At 39.6% G+C, this 19,610-nt stretch overlaps 2 protein-coding genes across 2 annotated transcripts in view; one reads left to right on the forward strand and one right to left on the reverse strand.

Annotated features, from left to right (window-relative positions):
- The window catches only part of riok2 (RIO kinase 2 (yeast)), a 399,097-nt gene that overhangs the window by 147,593 nt on the left and 231,894 nt on the right, over positions 1 to 19,610 (forward strand). The gene's annotated exons all lie outside the window — the stretch shown is intronic.
- Positions 1,403 to 19,527, reverse strand: LOC125709780 (leucyl/cystinyl aminopeptidase). The gene is made up of 18 exons (XM_048978609.1): positions 19,146 to 19,527; positions 13,033 to 13,858; positions 12,609 to 12,747; positions 12,274 to 12,405; positions 12,033 to 12,153; positions 11,666 to 11,817; positions 11,259 to 11,372; positions 10,596 to 10,727; positions 10,199 to 10,330; positions 7,638 to 7,783; positions 7,324 to 7,415; positions 6,459 to 6,642; positions 6,214 to 6,370; positions 5,778 to 5,962; positions 4,935 to 5,096; positions 4,620 to 4,760; positions 4,428 to 4,509; positions 1,403 to 4,169 (listed from the first exon to the last, which is right to left on the reverse strand). The coding sequence occupies exons 1-18, from the start codon at positions 19,162 to 19,164 to the stop codon at positions 4,044 to 4,046; spliced, it is 3,042 nt and encodes a 1,013-aa protein (XP_048834566.1). The 5' UTR covers positions 19,165 to 19,527; the 3' UTR covers positions 1,403 to 4,043.

The following is a 19,610-nucleotide window of genomic DNA, read 5'->3' on the forward strand; positions in this document are numbered from 1 at the left end:
TGCTGTCTATTACCATTACTATCCATGCTACCAAAAGTACTCTTCCTAAATCAACAGGATATCTTAGATAATATATGCTTACTCAAATTGATCAGTTGATCAAGTTGAACTCACTCTCTGCTTATTTTTAAATCAGGTCATCTTTCCTTTGTAACTGAAGGAAGTGCACCAACATAATCATGTAATAGCTATGAGTATGTTAAAGATACGCGCGTTTGATTCTTTTACAGTACTTTATCTGAAGCTCCATCTGACCAATCAAAAACGCATTTAGATTCTTTCAAGATACATTATGTAAGTGACAGAGATCTCACCACATAACAGGCTACCCTGCCTGTTAGTGCAGCCACAATGAAAATTTCACTCGGGGCGTCAATTGTCCTGCAGCTGAACTTCTGAGTTCCTGTCTGGCTACCCTATGACGGTTAAAGAAAGCGAATGAGTGGAGTGTGGTTGTCTTGCAAATTGTCTTCTGACCCGATTAAAACTCTGCCTATCAGATTATCAGGGATTTTAGAGATGCCACACATATTGACCTGCCTGTGCTATTTCCACATGCTAAAATGATGGATGAACATGTCACTCTTCAGGTGACACTGGACACGTCGATAAGAAAATCTGTGGGGGGCAGATAAAAAGACACCATTGTTGATAAGGCAGTTACAGAATGTTCTTTTTCCAGTGACTGAGCTGATTAGCGGAATCATTTTTAAAGTTTGACACAAATTTGTGTCATGTGATTGGTTTTTAAAAATGAAGCATGCCAGTAAAGGTAGCTCTGTTGCTTCACACCACCAAGGTTTACATTTACTTTAGGTAACAGACACTTTACCCAAAACAACATACCTGTACAACTGAGAAAGCAGGCTCAGCCAGTGCCTGCAGCAACTAGCATTAAAGACAGTACTGGTGACATCTCTCAGGAATTTGAATCAACGAATCGACCTACTGATGACAGGAACGGAGTCCTAACGCACATACCACGCACTTCTGGGAAAAGGTTCAAAACCGGCCGCTGCCCTGCGTGTGTGTAGAGTTTGTATATCTTCTGTGCTTTTCACGTGGACTTCCTCACTTAAGGTAAGCTGCTGTCACCAAACTGCACAGCGTGAGAGTGTTTGCATGAGGGATTGCCCCATATTGACAAATAGACTACAACCTTGTCCAAGATAAGTGGTTGGATGGATGGATTAAATTTAACTTAGCACCAACATAGGCTTGTCCTAGTTTTATGATTATGACAATTTGATAATAAATCAGTCTCATATTACATTAAAACCCATCAGTTCAACTAAAGTAGTTGATCCGAATAACTACCAAAACTGCAGCATCTGAAGGCTTCGAGAGTTCTTTGGATAGTATGCTGGCTTCTGTGTTACCTGAATGACCACAAGACAACTGATTTAATAAAAAGACATTTAATTGCACAAAACAACACTAAAGCACAACAAACAATGGACAAACCTCATGAAGTTATGAAGCAGGTTGAAAAGGGCAGATGTGATATGTGATGTATGCAACGCATGTATGAGAGTGTTTGGGACACAGATTAGGAGACCTTTCATAACCACAGCTTTCTGTCGATCTTTGCCCTGAAGGGTGGCCCTTGGAGACAGGACCAAAGTGGTTCCAGTGGCAAAGCCCCCTGGTGGATGGTATGGTAACTACATTGGCCTGTGGATGACCTTAGAAAACTGATGGTTCCATGCAAGAAACATGCCAATGGGGCCAAGGATGATTATATGCATCATTTTTAAATATCACCAATGTTTTTCTATGTGTGAAGATTAGCTCATGCAATCATACTTGAATATTAGTCAGTGAACTTGCATACAGAATTTTGCGCTCATCATGAAGCAAAAGATCACTTGACAATATGCTAGCTTTGCCAAAAGCATATATAGTGCTACATAATTTTCAAAATTTAGTTGAAATCATATCATTTGACCTTAATGACTATGGTTTACGCAATACCAGTGAAACAAATAGAGAGTCAGTACTACTAAGTACTATGTCTTTGTGCAATACATCCTCCTCTGGCAAGGTCTTAGAACTGCAATAAATCAACGATTTTCATAAAGCATCTTCAAAAAAAAAAATTTTATAGTCTAACAAAATACATCAAATATATATGTTATAATAAAAACCTCTTCAATAAAAAAAAGGTTTTGTACCTTAGTTTTAACTCCAAAACAATAAAAAAAAAATATATATATACAGGAGGAAACTGCCTTGATGTGTTAAACAGTGATTAAAGTTGCAGCTGGAGCTCACAAGACATTAAAGGTTTATACTAAAATAAAAAAAATAAAATCAAGCAGAATGTTGGATTATACACACTGATTCTCAGATGTGCCGGGTGGGGGGGGGGGGGAGTTTAAACCTCAGAAAAATAAAATAGAAAAATACCATTAACGTTTGCTGTACTGATTTTTACTTCAACTAATGTGATCCAGCTGATATACTAGTATCTTCAGAGCAAAGTCAGTTGTCACATGTAAGAATCCGGGAATAATGATAATAAAAAATTATTAAAAAACACACAACATTTTGGATATTTCATATTCCAGCCATGGCAAAATAACTTTTTAAGGTGCACTTTGTTTAACATTAAAGTAAGGACCAAAACAAATACTTCTGTTACAACCTTTGTGTCAGTGTCAAAATATGCTATTCATTTACATGATTGTCCCCCGTTTGTAAAAAAAAGCATACTGCATCGTTTGAAAATGTCAACAGCTTTTAAGTACCTACCTTGTAACGGCTGACATGAAAAAAGCATTGCATATACATACATTCATGATAGCATGGTGCTGAAATAATTAAACTGCTTTAGCAATAAGGTGTACCAATGTCTAAGACAGAAATCCTGGCCTCATGTTTACAGCACATACAAGTCCTTATCCCTGCCAAAAAAACAGTAAATATAAAATGGCACTTGAGATATCACATGCCTGTAATACCTTCAGAGTGGCACCTCTCTCACTTGAGAACATTGACAGTTAAAGTGGTGTGAGGTACTCTTTTGCTAACTTTTTTGCATGCTATACTTGCAAATCTGCTAGCATGGCAAAGACAAGTGTAATTTTTTACCAGCATGTAAAATCACTACTTCTATTGGTTAAAATCTGTAGCCGCAGAAAAGAAGTGTACATTAGTCTAATTGGATGGGCAGAGAAAGGCAGCACCCTTCTGGGCATTATATTGACCAAAGGTCGAGATTTAAATGAACATCCAGGTACTTTATTGTAAGGCTAATGAGCTTGCATGCCTCAGTAAATCATGCGTATTTGAAAACTGGAAAATTCCATTTTTGTCCAAGAAGATCGGGAACACTATCAGCTTAATCTGAAATTTAGCCACAAAATAAGCCCTTGTAAGAAAATATTTGCACATGGAGTAAGAATTTCAGCTCAATCAAGTATTCATTAATTATATATTAAAAATGCGTTTTACTTAATATGGCTGTGCATACATTCACAAATCTTTCCACACAATATATACACTTGAAAAAATCTCTCAAGCAAAAACAAGGTACACAACCAACATCTACAGATAAAGGGTTGAAGGTGTAAATACCTAATATAATATTTACATCATTATTACAAGGTTTACAAGCATTGCAAAGCTTTGAACGACATACAGATTGCACAACATGCAAATGTATGACAGACGAAAAAGTATTATTCAATTACGTAAAAACACAATGCAACACATTTCTAACGTGGAGTGCTACCTCACATTTTGGAGAGAAATAAGAATTCTTTGCTGATGTGCATTTAAGGAGTCCAGTGTATGCACCACGAGCCATTTTCACGACTGCTACAAAACCCGGGAGGTGACGGAGGTTTGACCTGCAGTTAGCTACGAACACACATTCAATAGTTCTAACGTCAAAAAACAGAGTGCCCCTGAGCTAGCTAGAACTCCAGATAGTGCAAACAATGCTGTTGCTGTGGAGACGTCACTCAAGGTGCTAAGAAGCATCACCTGGGGTAACGAGCGGAGAGGAAGCACCACATGAAGTGGGTGTCAGGCTACAGTCAATTCCACAATGTATCCAGGTCTCTCTCCATCCATTGGATATTTAACTTGATTGTCTCCACCGCTTCACTCACACACCTCATTTCCGAGCCCTTGTCTTTGAGTGATGCGAAAAAGTACTGTACCTGTTACGGAAAAAAGAATAAATTTATATACACACACACACACACACACACACACACACACACATAATATACACACACACACACACACACACACACACACACACACAATATACACACACACACACACACACACACACACACACACACACACACACACACACACACACAATATACACACACACACACACACACACACAGGACCATAACAGAGATTTAAAATACTTATACAAAAAAGACTTGGAAAGAACACTTTCTAACCTCCACAAGGTGCCTTTCTGTGGAGAACTTAGAGGTCGTGGACATTATGATATCTTGCAATGCAAAGGAGCCAATGGGAAATCTGGAGGTAAAACAAAAATCACAAGAAAGTAAGCAAGTGCTCAAAAGCTCAAAGCTTTCTGTTAATCACAGATTTCTATGGTACCAGAAGACCTCATCCAGTTCACTCACTTCTTAATGATCGTATCCCAGTTTTCCTTCACAAAGTTCCATGCGTAGAGGTAGCAGGCAAAATTCCTGGAGACTGTGCGGAGGATTAAGGGAAGTTCTTGTGTCTGGATGTTACTCCCTTCTAATGCATCCTGCATCAGCCTACAGGGGATACGAAGGGGTAGACCATTCTCAGAAAGAAAAATAAATCATAAAAAAAAAAATAAAAAAAAAATGCACTGCAGGAAGGCATGTGGGGACACTTGTTTAGCAAAACCGTGGGCATGAATCAGGGTGTTTAATGGTGCGACTCTCTTGCCGGCCTTCCCAGCTCACCACACGATCCTGCTGACGCTATCTGAGCTGGCCAGGGCCACCAGCATCTTGCGCTTGTCTATGTCGACCATGGAGTGCTGGTAGGTGCTGAGTAAGGTGTCCCAGCCGGAGTTACTTTGGGCTGCCACTGAGAACACAACTTTCATGATGTCACCGGGGATCCTGTGGCAAAGAAGAAAACCATCAGTGCTGGCCAGAGTCGTCTCACAAAGCTAATTTTAATGCAGCCATCACAAACAAGCTGGCAAAATAAAGAGGTGGTGATAAGCAGCATGAGTTGATTACAGCGCAGCCACCATACGACAAATCACCTCAAGGATGAGAACCTGAGTGCAGCCATGTGGCGGGTGATACCTCAACACCACACTAGTCAACAGAAGAGCTAGTTTATTTCCAGTGGCTGGAGTGCCAATCCTGCCACCAACCCCCAAATTTCCCTGCAAGTTAAGACCTCGATGCAGATCAATGTCAGACCCAGGATGAAGCAACTGCAGGTTAAGGGCCTTGCTCAAGGGCCCAAAGAAGTAGAATCAGTCCTGGCATTTCACAGGATTCAAACCAGCAACCTTCTGATTGCTGCCACAGATCCCTAGCTTCAGAGCCACCAATCCACCCACAAGAAAAAGGATGATCACTAAATGTTTTTTGCACATTATACAAAACTGCTCATTAGGTCAACCTGATAATGGTGAACAAACCTAAATTAGATATTCCTTTTACAACCTGGACAAAGAAATACAAGCACCTGATCATGGATTTCTTTTTTAATAAAAATAAGACAATTTTGAAACACAGAAGCACACCAGGGCCTGATGTGCTAATTTTCTTCATGTTTCCATTTACCTTTTTGTTTTGTTGGACTCCACCCACTGGTCAAATATGAGCATTGCATCCTTTGTGCACTTTTCTCTCAAATAGCGGCAGGCCACAGTCAACAGGTCTGACCTCAGCTCTTGTTTCGAGATGGAAGTCTCCTCTTCCCAAGACTGACTGTCCATCAGACCCCCAAAGAGATCCAAAATGTACACCTTAATGATAACAGTAATAATTAAAAAGGAAACTGTAAACCACAGAGCTCAAAGGAAGCTTAATAAAGAAAACCAACAGAAGTATCAGATTCTTTATAAACTTGTCTAAAACATGCATTACTAAGGGAATTCTACACAAGTAAACTGGTTCCTTATTAAACAAACAATGTAAATCACCCATTACTACTCAGACCCTATTTATGTATGAGATTTATAGTCCACTCAAATCACTCAAGTTCACTGATACACACCTTCATTCTTGAAACTTTTCTCAAGTCCTGTCTTTTTTCAAGCAGACTGTAAATTTGGTCAAGTTGAATCAAAGCTTCTGTCAAAGGGACTGGGTGGGTCTCATTCTCAAGATATTTCAAAAGCTTCTTGACCTCCCTGAATGAAACCTTGCCCAGCCTGTCAAAAAAAGTAATAGTGCCATTTGCAGCTGTGCTGAAGTCTCCCAGAAACACTCTTCACTGATGACAAACATCGACAAACGTACCTTGAGAGCAGGAAGAGGTTATTAATCATTCCAGCTCGATCTTCATGGGCCAGAATCTCCGTATTATTATTTATTGCATCAATCAATGCATCCCAACCTCCAGCTTCGTAAGTGACAATGTAGAAGCCCTCAGTTTTGAAGTTGAATTTGAACCATTTTGCACTCCCAGGAACATCAAATGATCCTATCGTACAAATAGGGAGCATCAAATTAGCACCTTTCGCAATTATTTACATCCATCACAGACTTACATCACAGGATAATAATCTTAATAATAATATCATAGATAATAATCTAATGATAATAACCAATAATAAAATGCACACAAAATATATGTTTCTGGCTGCCATGATTCAGAAAATGAACAGCAAGCTTCAAGCAGTGATTTTAAATCAGTGATCCTGTTAAAAAAAAAAAAGTGGCTATATTTTACTAATTCATATCCTCATTTCAATTAAAATCGTGGCCAAGTTTTACTCCGGGAACGAATTACTAAAATGTACCCGCGATTTAACTAAAACGAGGGAAAAAATTAGCAAAATGTGCCCATGAGAGATATAATTCATCCTCATGTCATGAGCAGGGCTCAGCACTACGCTCCTCAAAGCTTCATCCTTAGTCACAGAGTGATAAGAACCTAAACAGTGCAGATCAGTGACAAGCAGAATACGTTACAATGCATAAGAATGGTCAGGAGATGCTGTGGGCTGCATATTATGCAACTACTGAGGTATGGATAACAGATCTGGCACAACTACCTAACTATTCAACCTTCCATAGCCTCATGATACTAAGTATTCAATCATAAGTTACTTAACAGAACGGTGACATACAAACAGTGAACTCAAACTTGAATAACGTTTACCTGTTTTATCTTTGAGGTGAAACATTTGCTTACAGTCCGGGGAGCGGCTGCAGCTGTCATTCACGTACGTTAAAGGGATGTGCCACAAATATCTGGAAGAGATATTAGATTATGTAGCAGAGCTTGTTCTCCAGAGTCCTTGTTTAATGTTACCACAGATATTCGCAGAAGATGTTTTGTTTCAGAAAGAGAGAAATCAACATCCTAATCAATAATAATACAAATTGGTTTTTTTAGTAGGCAAATACTGTGAATCATTGGCAAACGCCAGACGCACACTGTCACCACAAAGCACAGCCCATGGCGCTTCTTACTCAGACTTGGCGGTAGGGTCTGCCGTAAAGAGGAAGTGTTCCTGGGACAGTGTCACACGACTGCCTGTCCTGTTCACAGTTACCAGGGGGAAGCCTTTCTGCAAGGTCCACGTTTTCATTATGTCTACTACACTGTATGACTTCTCCTTTGAAAAGAAGAGAGACAAAAACAGGAAATAAACAACAGAGGCAGTTTGAGCTGCAGCAGTTTTGCACACATGCACAGGCATCCCCGTGTTCCATTCGTGTTAAAACGTGCCTTATGCCGCGACTGCATTCCCCAAGCAGAGTTAAGGCTAACAGCAAAAAGGTTCATTTAACCAGCAGTATGTATAGGCTGTCTGTGCATCTGTGTGAATAAACAAATGTTACCATAAAGAAGCGGAAACTTGTTAGTATCTGCGACACAATATATAGGCAAACAATACATGGGGAGGCTGCCATAGCCTGTCATCAATAGAAGGTATAATGGAAGGTATCATTGCTATTGTGCCATTGTAAAGCAAGGCCCATCTGTACAGGTAGCAGATTCAAATTAATGTTGGCTGAGCAAGTCTGAAAACAGCGCCATTTAAATGATTCCTTGCTACAGGATTATAGAGTCCCAGATAGCTGCAAACTAAAATAAAACATATTTGTAACTACATCACCATGTAACTTAATGTATTTGCATCTGCATTATAGTTTATGATTTTTTTTATGTACCGTTTTTATATTATTTTCACTTTTCATTTGCAATCCATATTAGTATTAGTGATTTTTCGTGTAGTTTCGTTTTTTTTTTTTGAAATGTATATATAGGTGTTTTTTTATTTCCATAATTTTAACTGAGGGTTCCTACATTGTCACTTACGATGCATAGACAGAAAGTACCATTTGTACACATGGTTAGTTTTAATCAATGGCGGAGAGAGTACTTCTAATCCGCTAACAGCTAATCAGCAAAGCTAACATTTTCCCATTAATGGATTAGCATTATTGCTAACTTTGAAAACTGTTACCGGACCAATTAGGCACTGCTAAATTTATTTCCACTGTAAATCCACCACCATTGTTTTGCAGATAAAATGAATAAAACGGTTAAAAACATCTGGAAACTCTAAAAACACACATATTTGTTCCTGTCTGTTGTGACCATGTCTGCAACAGCCTACCTGGTGCACTGTTGGCTGATACGCATAAACATAAGACACACTTAGTCAATAAACTTCTAAGATTTAAAACACCCCCATCTAGCAAACGGAATTATAAAAACAACATTTCAACACTCTACAGAATGCGATAGTAACCAGTTGGGTAAGTCCTAAATATCCCCAGGCAATCACTCTAGTCCAACAGATGGGACTTAACTGTTAAACGGGTTAAAGTTTTAGCTCTCTAGGCATGTTTCAAGTCAAAAGCCAAACCCAAGCTAAATTCAAATAACAATTAGTGGTCATTGTTAGCTTCCACAAACTTTTTTAGTGGCTTATCTTTTTAGCATTATCAAATTAAACTTTTGCGTTAGCTGATTAGTAGTTATTGAAGCTAACTTTTCGGTTACGTGAGCCAACCACTGGTTTTAATAAGTTTTATTCTTAATATAACCTACATGATACTTCATAAACATGACACAAGAACTGCTTCGCGGCGCACTGCTACGCCAGGCCTGGTCAAAGAACACTGTTGCCTGGCGAGTGTGAACATTCAAGATTGTGGACAGTCCAGCACTACAGTGCATGTATAATGGCATGCCCGTGTCTGAGGCAAGTATGAACCTGTTTTTTTGTCATTTTTTTGTATAAACTACTTCCTTCTTTTTCAAGCATTTTAAACTTTCGTATTTACATGCAATACATTCTCTCTTACAAACTTGGACATTACGGTAGAGATTACTCCTGGCTTTTATCCATTATGAGAAATGCTTCAGGTAATGTATTCAGATTTTCACAGGGTGAAGTCAGCACAGCGAAGCACACCTCAGCACGTCTGCGGGTCCCTGAACAAGGCCCTTGACCCATAATTCCTTGAACACCACAATGGGTGGCGGCCCTTCACAGCCAAGCTTGCTCTCATGCACAGCAAATTTAGGGAGGTGAAAAGGAGAATTTCCCCACAGGGATAAATAAAAAGTATGAATTATAAAGGCAGATGAATGAGAAATGGCTAAAAACATCCAGAAGATAAGCAGCAATAATGACAATTTAATCATCCTGCATCATTAAAATGGTTACTTAACAGAAAAAAATATATTTAATATAATTATCTGATTACAGACAAACTCATGGTATCTTAAACTGTTCCCTTCCCTTTATAAGCAGAAATTCATAGATATCCCCTTCAACACCCTATGTGTTTATTTTTTAATAATTGTGATGGGTCAGGGCTTCCTATTTCAAGTGTTGCTACAGCAGTTGTTGTGCAAATGGGTTCTCACAGGGCCAGGAGCTGCAAATATTACTGCAGAAAATGCAAGAGCGGAGGTAGAGCCTGCATTCGCCGATTTAAAAGACAACGGTCACCCTGGAAAAAAAGAATGTGCCGTGAAACTACATTTGCACCACTGAGTAAATTGTAGTTACCGATGGAAGACTTTTCCAGAAGTCTTCAGTGTCTGCATTCTTCTCTCTGTACTTCTGTAAATAATCAGTGACTCCCTTGTGGAACTTCTCTTCAGACAGAGTTGAATTAAGCATTAGCAAGACTGAAGCACCCTAAAGAAAAAAAATGAAAATAAGCCACTCTGAAAATTTTCCAGGTTTAAAAGTGTTTCTAGGTTTTAAAGAGTTAAAGTCCAGGAAAAGCTTATGCCCCCCCCCCCACCCAAGATGTTTCAATTATATAAGAAAATTACCTAAAGAAATTTTTTTCCTAAAGAATTTGAGAATCATTAAGAAAAAACAATAATGTTTGTTTTGACATCGTACATAAACCCTAATGTATGTTGGGTTACTGGCAGGCCAGCTTCCCCTTTCATACCTTTTCATAGGATACAGAGTCAAACATTTCTTCCACCTGTTCAGGCGTTGACACCTCTGTAGAAACGGGGTGGGATGAATTTAGCGAGTCTTTTTCCAGCACTCTGAAACGCATGCTTAAAAAGCTGTTGCCCTGGCGTGAAGAAAGACAAAGATGAAACTAGATAACATCTATTCAAACTCTCAGTGTACTGACCAATAACATGGGCAAATCTAGTGGTTATAACAATGAATAATTAAAAAAATCCTGGAAAAAAAAACTGGGAGCCCAAGGTGAACCATTATCTGGCTGTTTTCATGCACTAAAACTGAAATAACAAACCAAAAGCATAGCTTACAGACGACCCAGGCACGTCAATTATCTGGAATTTACAGAATAAGGTCAAAAGCCCCAACAAACATAGCCTCTGCATAAGCTGCTTTCTTCCCAAGTTTTATCTCGCCTCAAGAATCTAACTTGTCGCAAAAAGGAGGGAGAGGACACATAAAATGCAATGCAGTTTTATACTATTTAAATTAAGGTCATGCCAGACCTGAAAATGATGATTCACTCTCAAACCATGGCATACCTGAATAAAAAGCTCAACCTGTTACTCTATTTCAGTTAAAACGACAGTGAAAAACACCTCAAGGGAACAAGTTACTCTGCTACTGCTACACTTACTATTTCAAGCTCTGGGAAGACTGTGTCCACAGACTTGTATTCCATGTACGTTGCAAAGCCCTCATTCAGCCAAAGATCATTCCACCATTTCATGGTTACTAGGTTACCAAACCACTGAAGGCGGGGAACAAAAAAAAGACAAGATGACTTGATAAGAGTTCTTTCATGGAAGCATTTCAACAGGGGTACAATCTAAACAGAGTACAGCATGGTGTGCGAGTTGAAAAATCTAACTACAAATTGAAATCTAAAATGCAAATCTGACACAAAATCTCAGATTAACGTGCTGATTGATATGTTATATGTATTATCTTACATTTCACAGCTGAAATCATGCACAGGTCCTGTTAGAATAAGACCACAAAGCAGGAAATGTGGGTACAAAGTTGCTGTTTGCGGAACTGTACCTGGTGTGCTAATTCATGGGCAATCACAGCGGCCACCCCCTGCTTGTCTATAAGGGACGACTGATTGCAGACCAGCAAGGCTGTCTCACGGAACGTGATCAAGCCCCAGTTCTCCATGGCCCCGGCCAGGAAGTCAGGAATTGCCACCAGGTCTGCAAATAGCACAAGATATAGAACTCCATTAAAAAGGAGGGAAATACTATCTCTCAATGTACAGCCAACCGCCCGCCCACTCCATTTTATGATGAAGACTAATACAGTGCAAGGTAAAGCTATAAAATCTAAGAACGAACATGGGTGTGCAACAAATTTACTTTAAATAACTGGCAGTAGGGTCTGTGCCAATCTCACGAAAAGATCATAATACCCAGTTTCTTTAAGGGGAACTTTATCTCGGCATATTTGTTGTAAAACTCCAAGAGCTTCACGGCAGAATCCAGTGCGAATTTCAGCTGGTCCGCCTTATCAGGAACAGCATATACAGACACCTGAAAAAAGGGGGGGGTTAATTATTCAAATCATTACAAAATAAATTATTATAATGAGAAATATTTCTGCACGTCACTACGTCTCCCTATTATTGGCAGACTATGAAAAGGATTGTGTACCAAGGTGTCTGAAGCATTCCTGCTGTCATGGGAGAAATTTGCGACAATGAATGCCACCAGGTACGTGCTCATTGGAAGGCTTTTTTCAAACTCATCTTGCAGAAGCCCACTGGATAACATAATGGTCTGTTTCTAGAGGGTGAACACAAACGATTCATTCAAAGAGCAAACAGGTTAAGACAAGCAAACAATGTCCAGTGCAGTCTGATTTTAAGACCCATGTGTATACACAACCTGAATATTTTATAAAAACACAGATGGGCAGTATTGCTAAAAAGATTTCAGATAATACTCTGCAAAAAGAATACAAATATAAATAAGAGAACCATCACCACCTTAGGCATATTAGAAAGGGCGATGTAGGCAGCTTCTCGAGTTATCTTAATCCGAAACGTAGCTTTAAATGCTGGTTCGTCAAAGCAGGGGAAAGCATTCCTGGCAGACAGAGGTTCGAACTGGGTTGCTACTAGAACCCTGGATGGAGAAAGGTGGAAGGTAGCGGAACCCACACAACACAGCATCAGAGATGTGCACATCCTAAGCATATGCATGGAATTATAAACACGACAGTAGATACATGTTCAGAGAAATACATTAACGATAAAGTAAATTCAGGTATCATTTCAAAACCTGAAACGTCCTTTAAGTCAAAAGTACATTTCTGATGTTTTTGATGCATGTATAAAATATTTTCTGCATCAGCTCAAATTGGTTAGACTGCCAGTAACAAAAAAGCAGATCAAACTAATCAGAACCTACCTTTTATTATCATCTTTATCAATATAAGAGCTGTTATAGAAGCCCATATAGTTGTTGGAAAGGTTAGCGCTGTATTCTAGTTCTAATAAGCAGCTTTCCTCTTTCTTCAGGTCCTTTGTTAACTTTATCGCTATTTGTTGCCAAGGCTTGTATTCCACAAACGTAGCCTTGTTGCCTTGGACGGTAACATTACTGATTATCATGTCAGAGCTGTGTAAAACTATCGTTTTGGTATCATTTAAAATATTTACTTGGATAGAAACCTTTCCATTGAACGTCATGCTGGTCAGGTTGGGTTGGATTTCGAGTTCATAATGCACTGGCCGAATGTTATCTGGCAGCCTCAGTGAGGTCCAGGGGAATAGCTGTCCATCACTGGTCCTGGGGTAGATGAGCTCCATTGTGCCATTCTCCCTGTGACAGCCCTCCTTAGTAAACGTGCATCTTGGTAGAAAGTATATGACCATAGCCACAGAGGCAGCCACAACCAGGATAAAGACCCCCACTATCAGAGTTTGGGTGGAGGGCATTGAGCAGGAGCCCGGGCGATCCTGCCGGGCATAGTTGGAACTGTTGGGTCGCAAGCTAGAGCTGCGATTCATGAATGACATGCCTAGCAGGCGGGCTGAGGACTCATAGTCCTCCTCGTCCTCGTCCATGTCATTCTCTCCTAAGCCCCGCACCAGCAAACGGGAGCTGCGGGGCTCATAGACCACATCATCAGGGTCCAAAGGATACGCTGGGGTCTCTTTTGCCAAGTCCACAACATCTGGCTCCTCTTCAAACATACTGTTCTCAATCATGTTCCTAGGCAAAGAGGCCCGGTCTAGAATGTGGAGGCAGAGAAAAACAATGGGTCAGATCACTTAATAGGGCAAACTGCTAGAACTTTTGGAAAGATCCGAGTTAAAGCATTTCTAATTGGGTTGTTCGATCTGAAGTCACTAAGAAAATACAAAAGATCTACGATTTGCTTTTTTTTTTGTATACAGCAGTTCGATGGCCGAGTTGGTAAGGTGTGTGCCTCACATTTCCATGGCTGGAGAGGGCCATGGCTGGGTTCAAATCCCACCACTGCTCTGTCTGCATGTTTGTCTGGGTACTCTAGTTTCTTCTTGTAGCCAAAAGACATGCAGTTGGATTAACTGGCATCCTTATCCTGCCGTATGTGTATGTGCCCTGAGTGGATGGATCACTTTTAAACGAGTTCCCTATATGACAGACAACATCTCAGAACACCTGGTACATACCAGGTAAGTATTATTTTAATTGTCACTAAACCTAACAACTCGCACATCCTGACCATGTGTGTGTGTCATGCAATGGACTGGAATTACATGCGTACTCCTGCCTTGTGCTCTGTGCTGTCTCATGACCCTGTACTGGATGGATGTCTTGATTTAGTGCGATTATTGTGCTAAGTTCAGGTAACTTAAAAGACTCATAATTAGTCTGATTGTTTGCAGAACAGGCAGGTGTGCAATAGAAAATACAAACTATACTGTAAGCCTAAATCAATTTATTTATTTTTATGGAGGGGGGGCAGCCTGTGAGTCAGCGGCCTTAGCCTCTGTGCATTCGGAATGTCACGGTTTTAAGCCCGGTTTTAGTAGAAGAGTCACATGTACATGGCTCCCCTTCACTGCCAGGCTTGCTCTCTCCTACATATGTAGCTGTGTGTGTCATAGAGAACAAGATGCGGCAGGCAAAAAGAGAATTTCCCTACAGGGATCAATAAAGTGTCATTATGTTATATTTCTCTATCTGCTATGAACTGAAATATTGCTACTAAACCTTTACATCACAACGAACCAAATCAAAAAGGGAAGTACAAATGAATGACTGGCATGGCCTCCATAACCGTATAAATCAAATGGCGTTAAGAATACATCCACAGGTTCCATACTTACTATCTGCCATTTCTCAGATTTTAACTTAGATTTTAACGTATTTTCCACAGAAAGAAATATGATCACAGGTAAAGACCAAAAGAAAGACAAAAGGATGAGAGGTCATGCAATTAAAGCAAAAGACGTGAACATAAAATTCATGTCCCACATTGAATGTCAGGCATTTTAGCTGAAAACATTTTAATCCTCAAATCTCTAACAGATTCTACCAACATTTAATTTCATTTGGAATTTCAAGGCTAAATGAACAACACCGTTCTGAAATGGCAGCAAAAATAAATTAGCACACTGTAGCTATAATGATCAGAAGAGTGCTACCAGGAAGAAGTTCATGCATGTACCTCATCTCAAAGTCAACTGTTCAGAGGAAACTGCATTGGTCAAACCTCCATTGTAGAACTGTTGAAAAACTGCCATACTACAAAATTGTCATACTACAATTTTACTGCATGATAAAAAAATAAAAACTTGCAAGGTTCTCATTTTCCATAAGTAATATGCAGGAAAAGTCAGTCTGACATAATTTACTCCAATTTAAGGCTTTTTGATTACAGAGTTTGTGAGTGTGCGACATACAGGCTCTGCCTGTACAATGAACCACCAATCACAATCATTCTTGGCAGAGTTGCACATTGTGCAATATTAATACTGACATGGCATGTTATATGCATGCAATTTTCACATGGCAAGGACCGCGGTAGTCAGCTGGGCTCATCCAATAAGTTATGTTAAAACATTTTTACTCTGTTATAGGGAACAAAAACTTAGAATGCCTTACAATTTTCGTTTCAAGTTAATGAAGCATATGTTTTAAAAAAAATAAAATAAATAAAAATAAATAAATAAAAAAAAAAAAAAAACCAGTAACAAACTTTACTGTCACTCCCTTTGCACAACCAATCGTGATCATTCACACACACAAAGTTACTGTTAGCAAAGTTAGCAAAGCTTTGTTTAAGGTTTCCGTTTGATGTTGCCTTACACATAAAAGAAAGATCACAGTCTCTTCCACACAAGCCTACAGCTTATTAAACACTGGTATCAGATCGGTACTCGGTATCAGTGCCTAATACCTAAAGCCCAGGTATCGGTATCGGGACAGAAAAAATGGAACCAGTGCATCCCTAGTACTTTGCTTATGATATGGTCGACAACTGACTGAAAACTGAAGGAAGACTACTTAACCAAATGTTTTACCACAAACCCAGATTTTGAGTTACATTTTGCCCAGACTACTTATGCTGAGTGAATGAAGATAAAATTTAAATTAACTGGGGTTTCAGGCTAACCAACAAATCTCACTTCATGTTACAGGCCTCAGCTGTTTGCTACAGTGTCACACAATACTACCTGGTATGAAGTTAGCTGGATCCTAATTTGTTTTTCAATAATGACCCACAGTCCAAGCTTTGTAAGACATATCTGAATACACAAAGCGATGGAGTAGTGGAATAGCCTAACCAAAAACCTAGAGAGACTGTGTGGTGTGAGCTGAATTGAAGAAGAAAGGAGAAGCAAAATTCTACCAAAAAGCGAAAGCAGATGTGTGTAATCGCACACACGTAAAACTAACAAGTTTTTAAAGACAACTTAAATGATTATTTTCCTAGTACTTGACAACAAACAGAGCAATTGATTGACATCATTATTCTACCCAATGACAGGTCTGAAGTTTAAGGAACATCTTATGAAAAAGCTTCTGATCTTTTACCGACTTATTTGCTTGCTATCTTGTTTCCTTTGGCTACAAAAGTTTCGATTCTCATACTGGCTACAAGAACGGCAGCAATGAAAGCCAAATTAAGTCAGTTAACCATAGATTTCCTGTTTTTGTAGTACATCAATTGAAACCAACAGAAACACATAGATATTATGAAACTTCAGCAGGGGGCAAGGAGTTCCACACCTTATAGATATAAAGATAAAGCATTGCAGTGGAAGACAAAAAAAAAAAACAAAACAGGTTGTGACAGGTTGCTTTTGCAGACATAAAAAAGATGCTATATGGGTAAGTAATTTGGTCTGACTGTTGGTATTAGGGGGCATCCCAACCCATCCATCCATTTTCTATTCCCCCTTGTATTCAACTTAAATCAATTAAAACCTTCAATACAACTGTCTGGGACAACAACAAAAGTGAAATGAAGTGACAACTAATGATTTCAAGTTTATATGAAAATTCCATGGGATATCCACACGTCATAATCGCTTATCCATTTTTGGGTGATGAGCATGAACCCTATCCCTGAAATCACAGAGCACAGACGCAGCGCTCCCCACTGAGGCACACTGACACCAAAGTTACAAAGGGAAAACTTTACAGTTGAAAAGCTGTTCATTATTGAAATTTTTTTACTACTTCTGTTTCCAGCAAGACTGCTTGAAAGATTGCATGCTTTGATCTTCAAGAACTGGATAATTCTGGAGCCAGATTAAAGCTTTTGGGTGACCTAAGATTTCTGGGCGTTTTGAAGTTCTCCAAGAATTATTAAAATTATGTTTCCCCCTGTGGAACTGATTTTCCAGGAACTCAAAGCAGTATTTCAAAGGGCACTATTTTGAGTTATTATTTTTTTTTTTTCTGGTATCAAGTAAAGATTCATGCAACTTCAAATTTTAAGATGGCTGGACTTTGTAAATTCAGTGGCATTTACGTGACTAACATTTCAAATTATGGATATGAATTCACCAGCCTCATCCACCAAACAACTGTTAAAAAAAGCAGAATGCACAAAGATTTTTTTATGTGAAAAAAATGCATCAAAGTACACGTGATACAGTGCAAGTCCCAAAGCATATCAAAAAGAATTAACGCAAATAGCTTGTGTCAGCTGCCAGTGGATTGTCAAGAAAACTCACACATGCTTTTCAGTTTGCTTCCGTGTGCATTTACAGTCATTATAGTAACTGAAAGTACCTTCAGATGTTAATATAAAGGCAGTCAACAGTGCGTGGTATGTAGACACACTGCAGAATTTCACACTAACACCATTATGCCACAAGACTTATTATATCTGGGAATATGTGAGGCCATGAGTGTTAAACAAACACTCAGCACAGAACTACTAAAACATAAGTCAAAAGAATGACAATGGAGGGGAGTTGGAACCTAATGCATAATCATTGGCATTCGCCAGAAAGAAAAATAAACTAGCCACACCAAAATTAGCTGAACTGGCGGAAATGAGGGGGCTAACATAAAGGCAGATACAAAGCTATACACAAACCTGACCTATTTTTCACTCTGTATGCTCACGGAAAGTCCCCAGAACAAGCTATGTACTTTACTGAAGCGAAATGTCTGTTTCTTTCTATTCTCGGGTTACACTGCTTTTGCACTTCCTGAATATGCTAGGGAAATAAACTAAGTAAAAAACACAAAACATATGGCAACGTTATTAGAAAAAGCCCATGATCGGGCACAAACAAAAAAGCAAAACCCATCTTCCATCTCACCTTAGCTGAATGTGTCTCATAATGAGAATATTGCTCATACTGAAAACAACCAACTCATATAGCTGACTATTTTAATGCATTTTATTTGCTGCTCTTGACTGAGAAAGTAGTTCACAAATTTTAAGTAAAAAGTCAAAATAACTAATACCATGCAATCTTAAAACACTGATCAGTGATTCAAAACTGACAGCATGCAGAAGGTATAAAAAATAATAATAATAATCGTCAATAGAAGCAGTCCGGGGAACGTGGAAAACGACAGCACTGTCGAAATCGCCTTCACATAAACAAGGGAGATACCAAAAGACGCGGCACTGCAATGACAGCAGCAGACTGGCCAGGCAGCGGCGCCGTCCTGGGCTTTTCTATGACCATCATCTAACACCTGCTGCTTCTTTTTAAGGCAGAAAACTTAGCGGCATGTCGCTGGTTTAGTAGGTAGCCTTCAAAACTAGACATCAATGTTCCAAACCCCGGTGATTAAATCACCAGCTCCAGTCGCCGATCATATAACCGTGCGCTTGTCAAACAGATCATACGGCTTTAGGGAAATCGACGCGGCGGCTGTGACATGTCGCGTTAAGTCGTGCTTCAGATGAACGGTCTAACCAGGCCTCAAGCCGTCCAAACTTGGCGTCGGCTTAGATCCAGACCTCGGCTCAGCGTGCCGGCCACCCCGACTGTTCCAGGTGAATCCGCTGCCGGACGACAGCAGCTCGCGCCACAGAGGAAAAAAAAGTAACTTACCGCCTTGAAAGGGCTCCATGTTCTCAAATCTTCGCTGTGCTGAAAACTGATCTTATTTTTTCGATCCGTATGGGAAAATTAACTGTAAAACGACCCAAAACTCAGCCTACACATGCTAACTGTCCAGCGAGGCAGGCTTAGCTCGTGACGCTAAAGCGAGTAATTGCTCCCTCCGACTTCTCAGAATCCTGTATGATCCATTACCAAAACAGAGCTCGTACAAATATTAAAATACTTTTACCAAACTGGCGTTTAAGAACACCAATAACGGGAAAAACAGACTTTTTTATTTCAGTGTACTGTGTGACAGAGACTTGTTCAGTCAGCCGACCATTTCAAGCGGATCTGCACTTCCTTCCCTTTTTTCTGACACATGACGAGGCCGAATTCAAGGTCCTAGGAACCGGCTAAGTACTCGCGTTTTAATTGGTTGTCACCCAGCCTCTCCTAAAGTTTTATTGGTCG

This window comes from Brienomyrus brachyistius, chromosome 2 (assembly GCF_023856365.1).
Source record: "Brienomyrus brachyistius isolate T26 chromosome 2, BBRACH_0.4, whole genome shotgun sequence".
NCBI lineage: Eukaryota > Metazoa > Chordata > Actinopteri > Osteoglossiformes > Mormyridae > Brienomyrus > Brienomyrus brachyistius.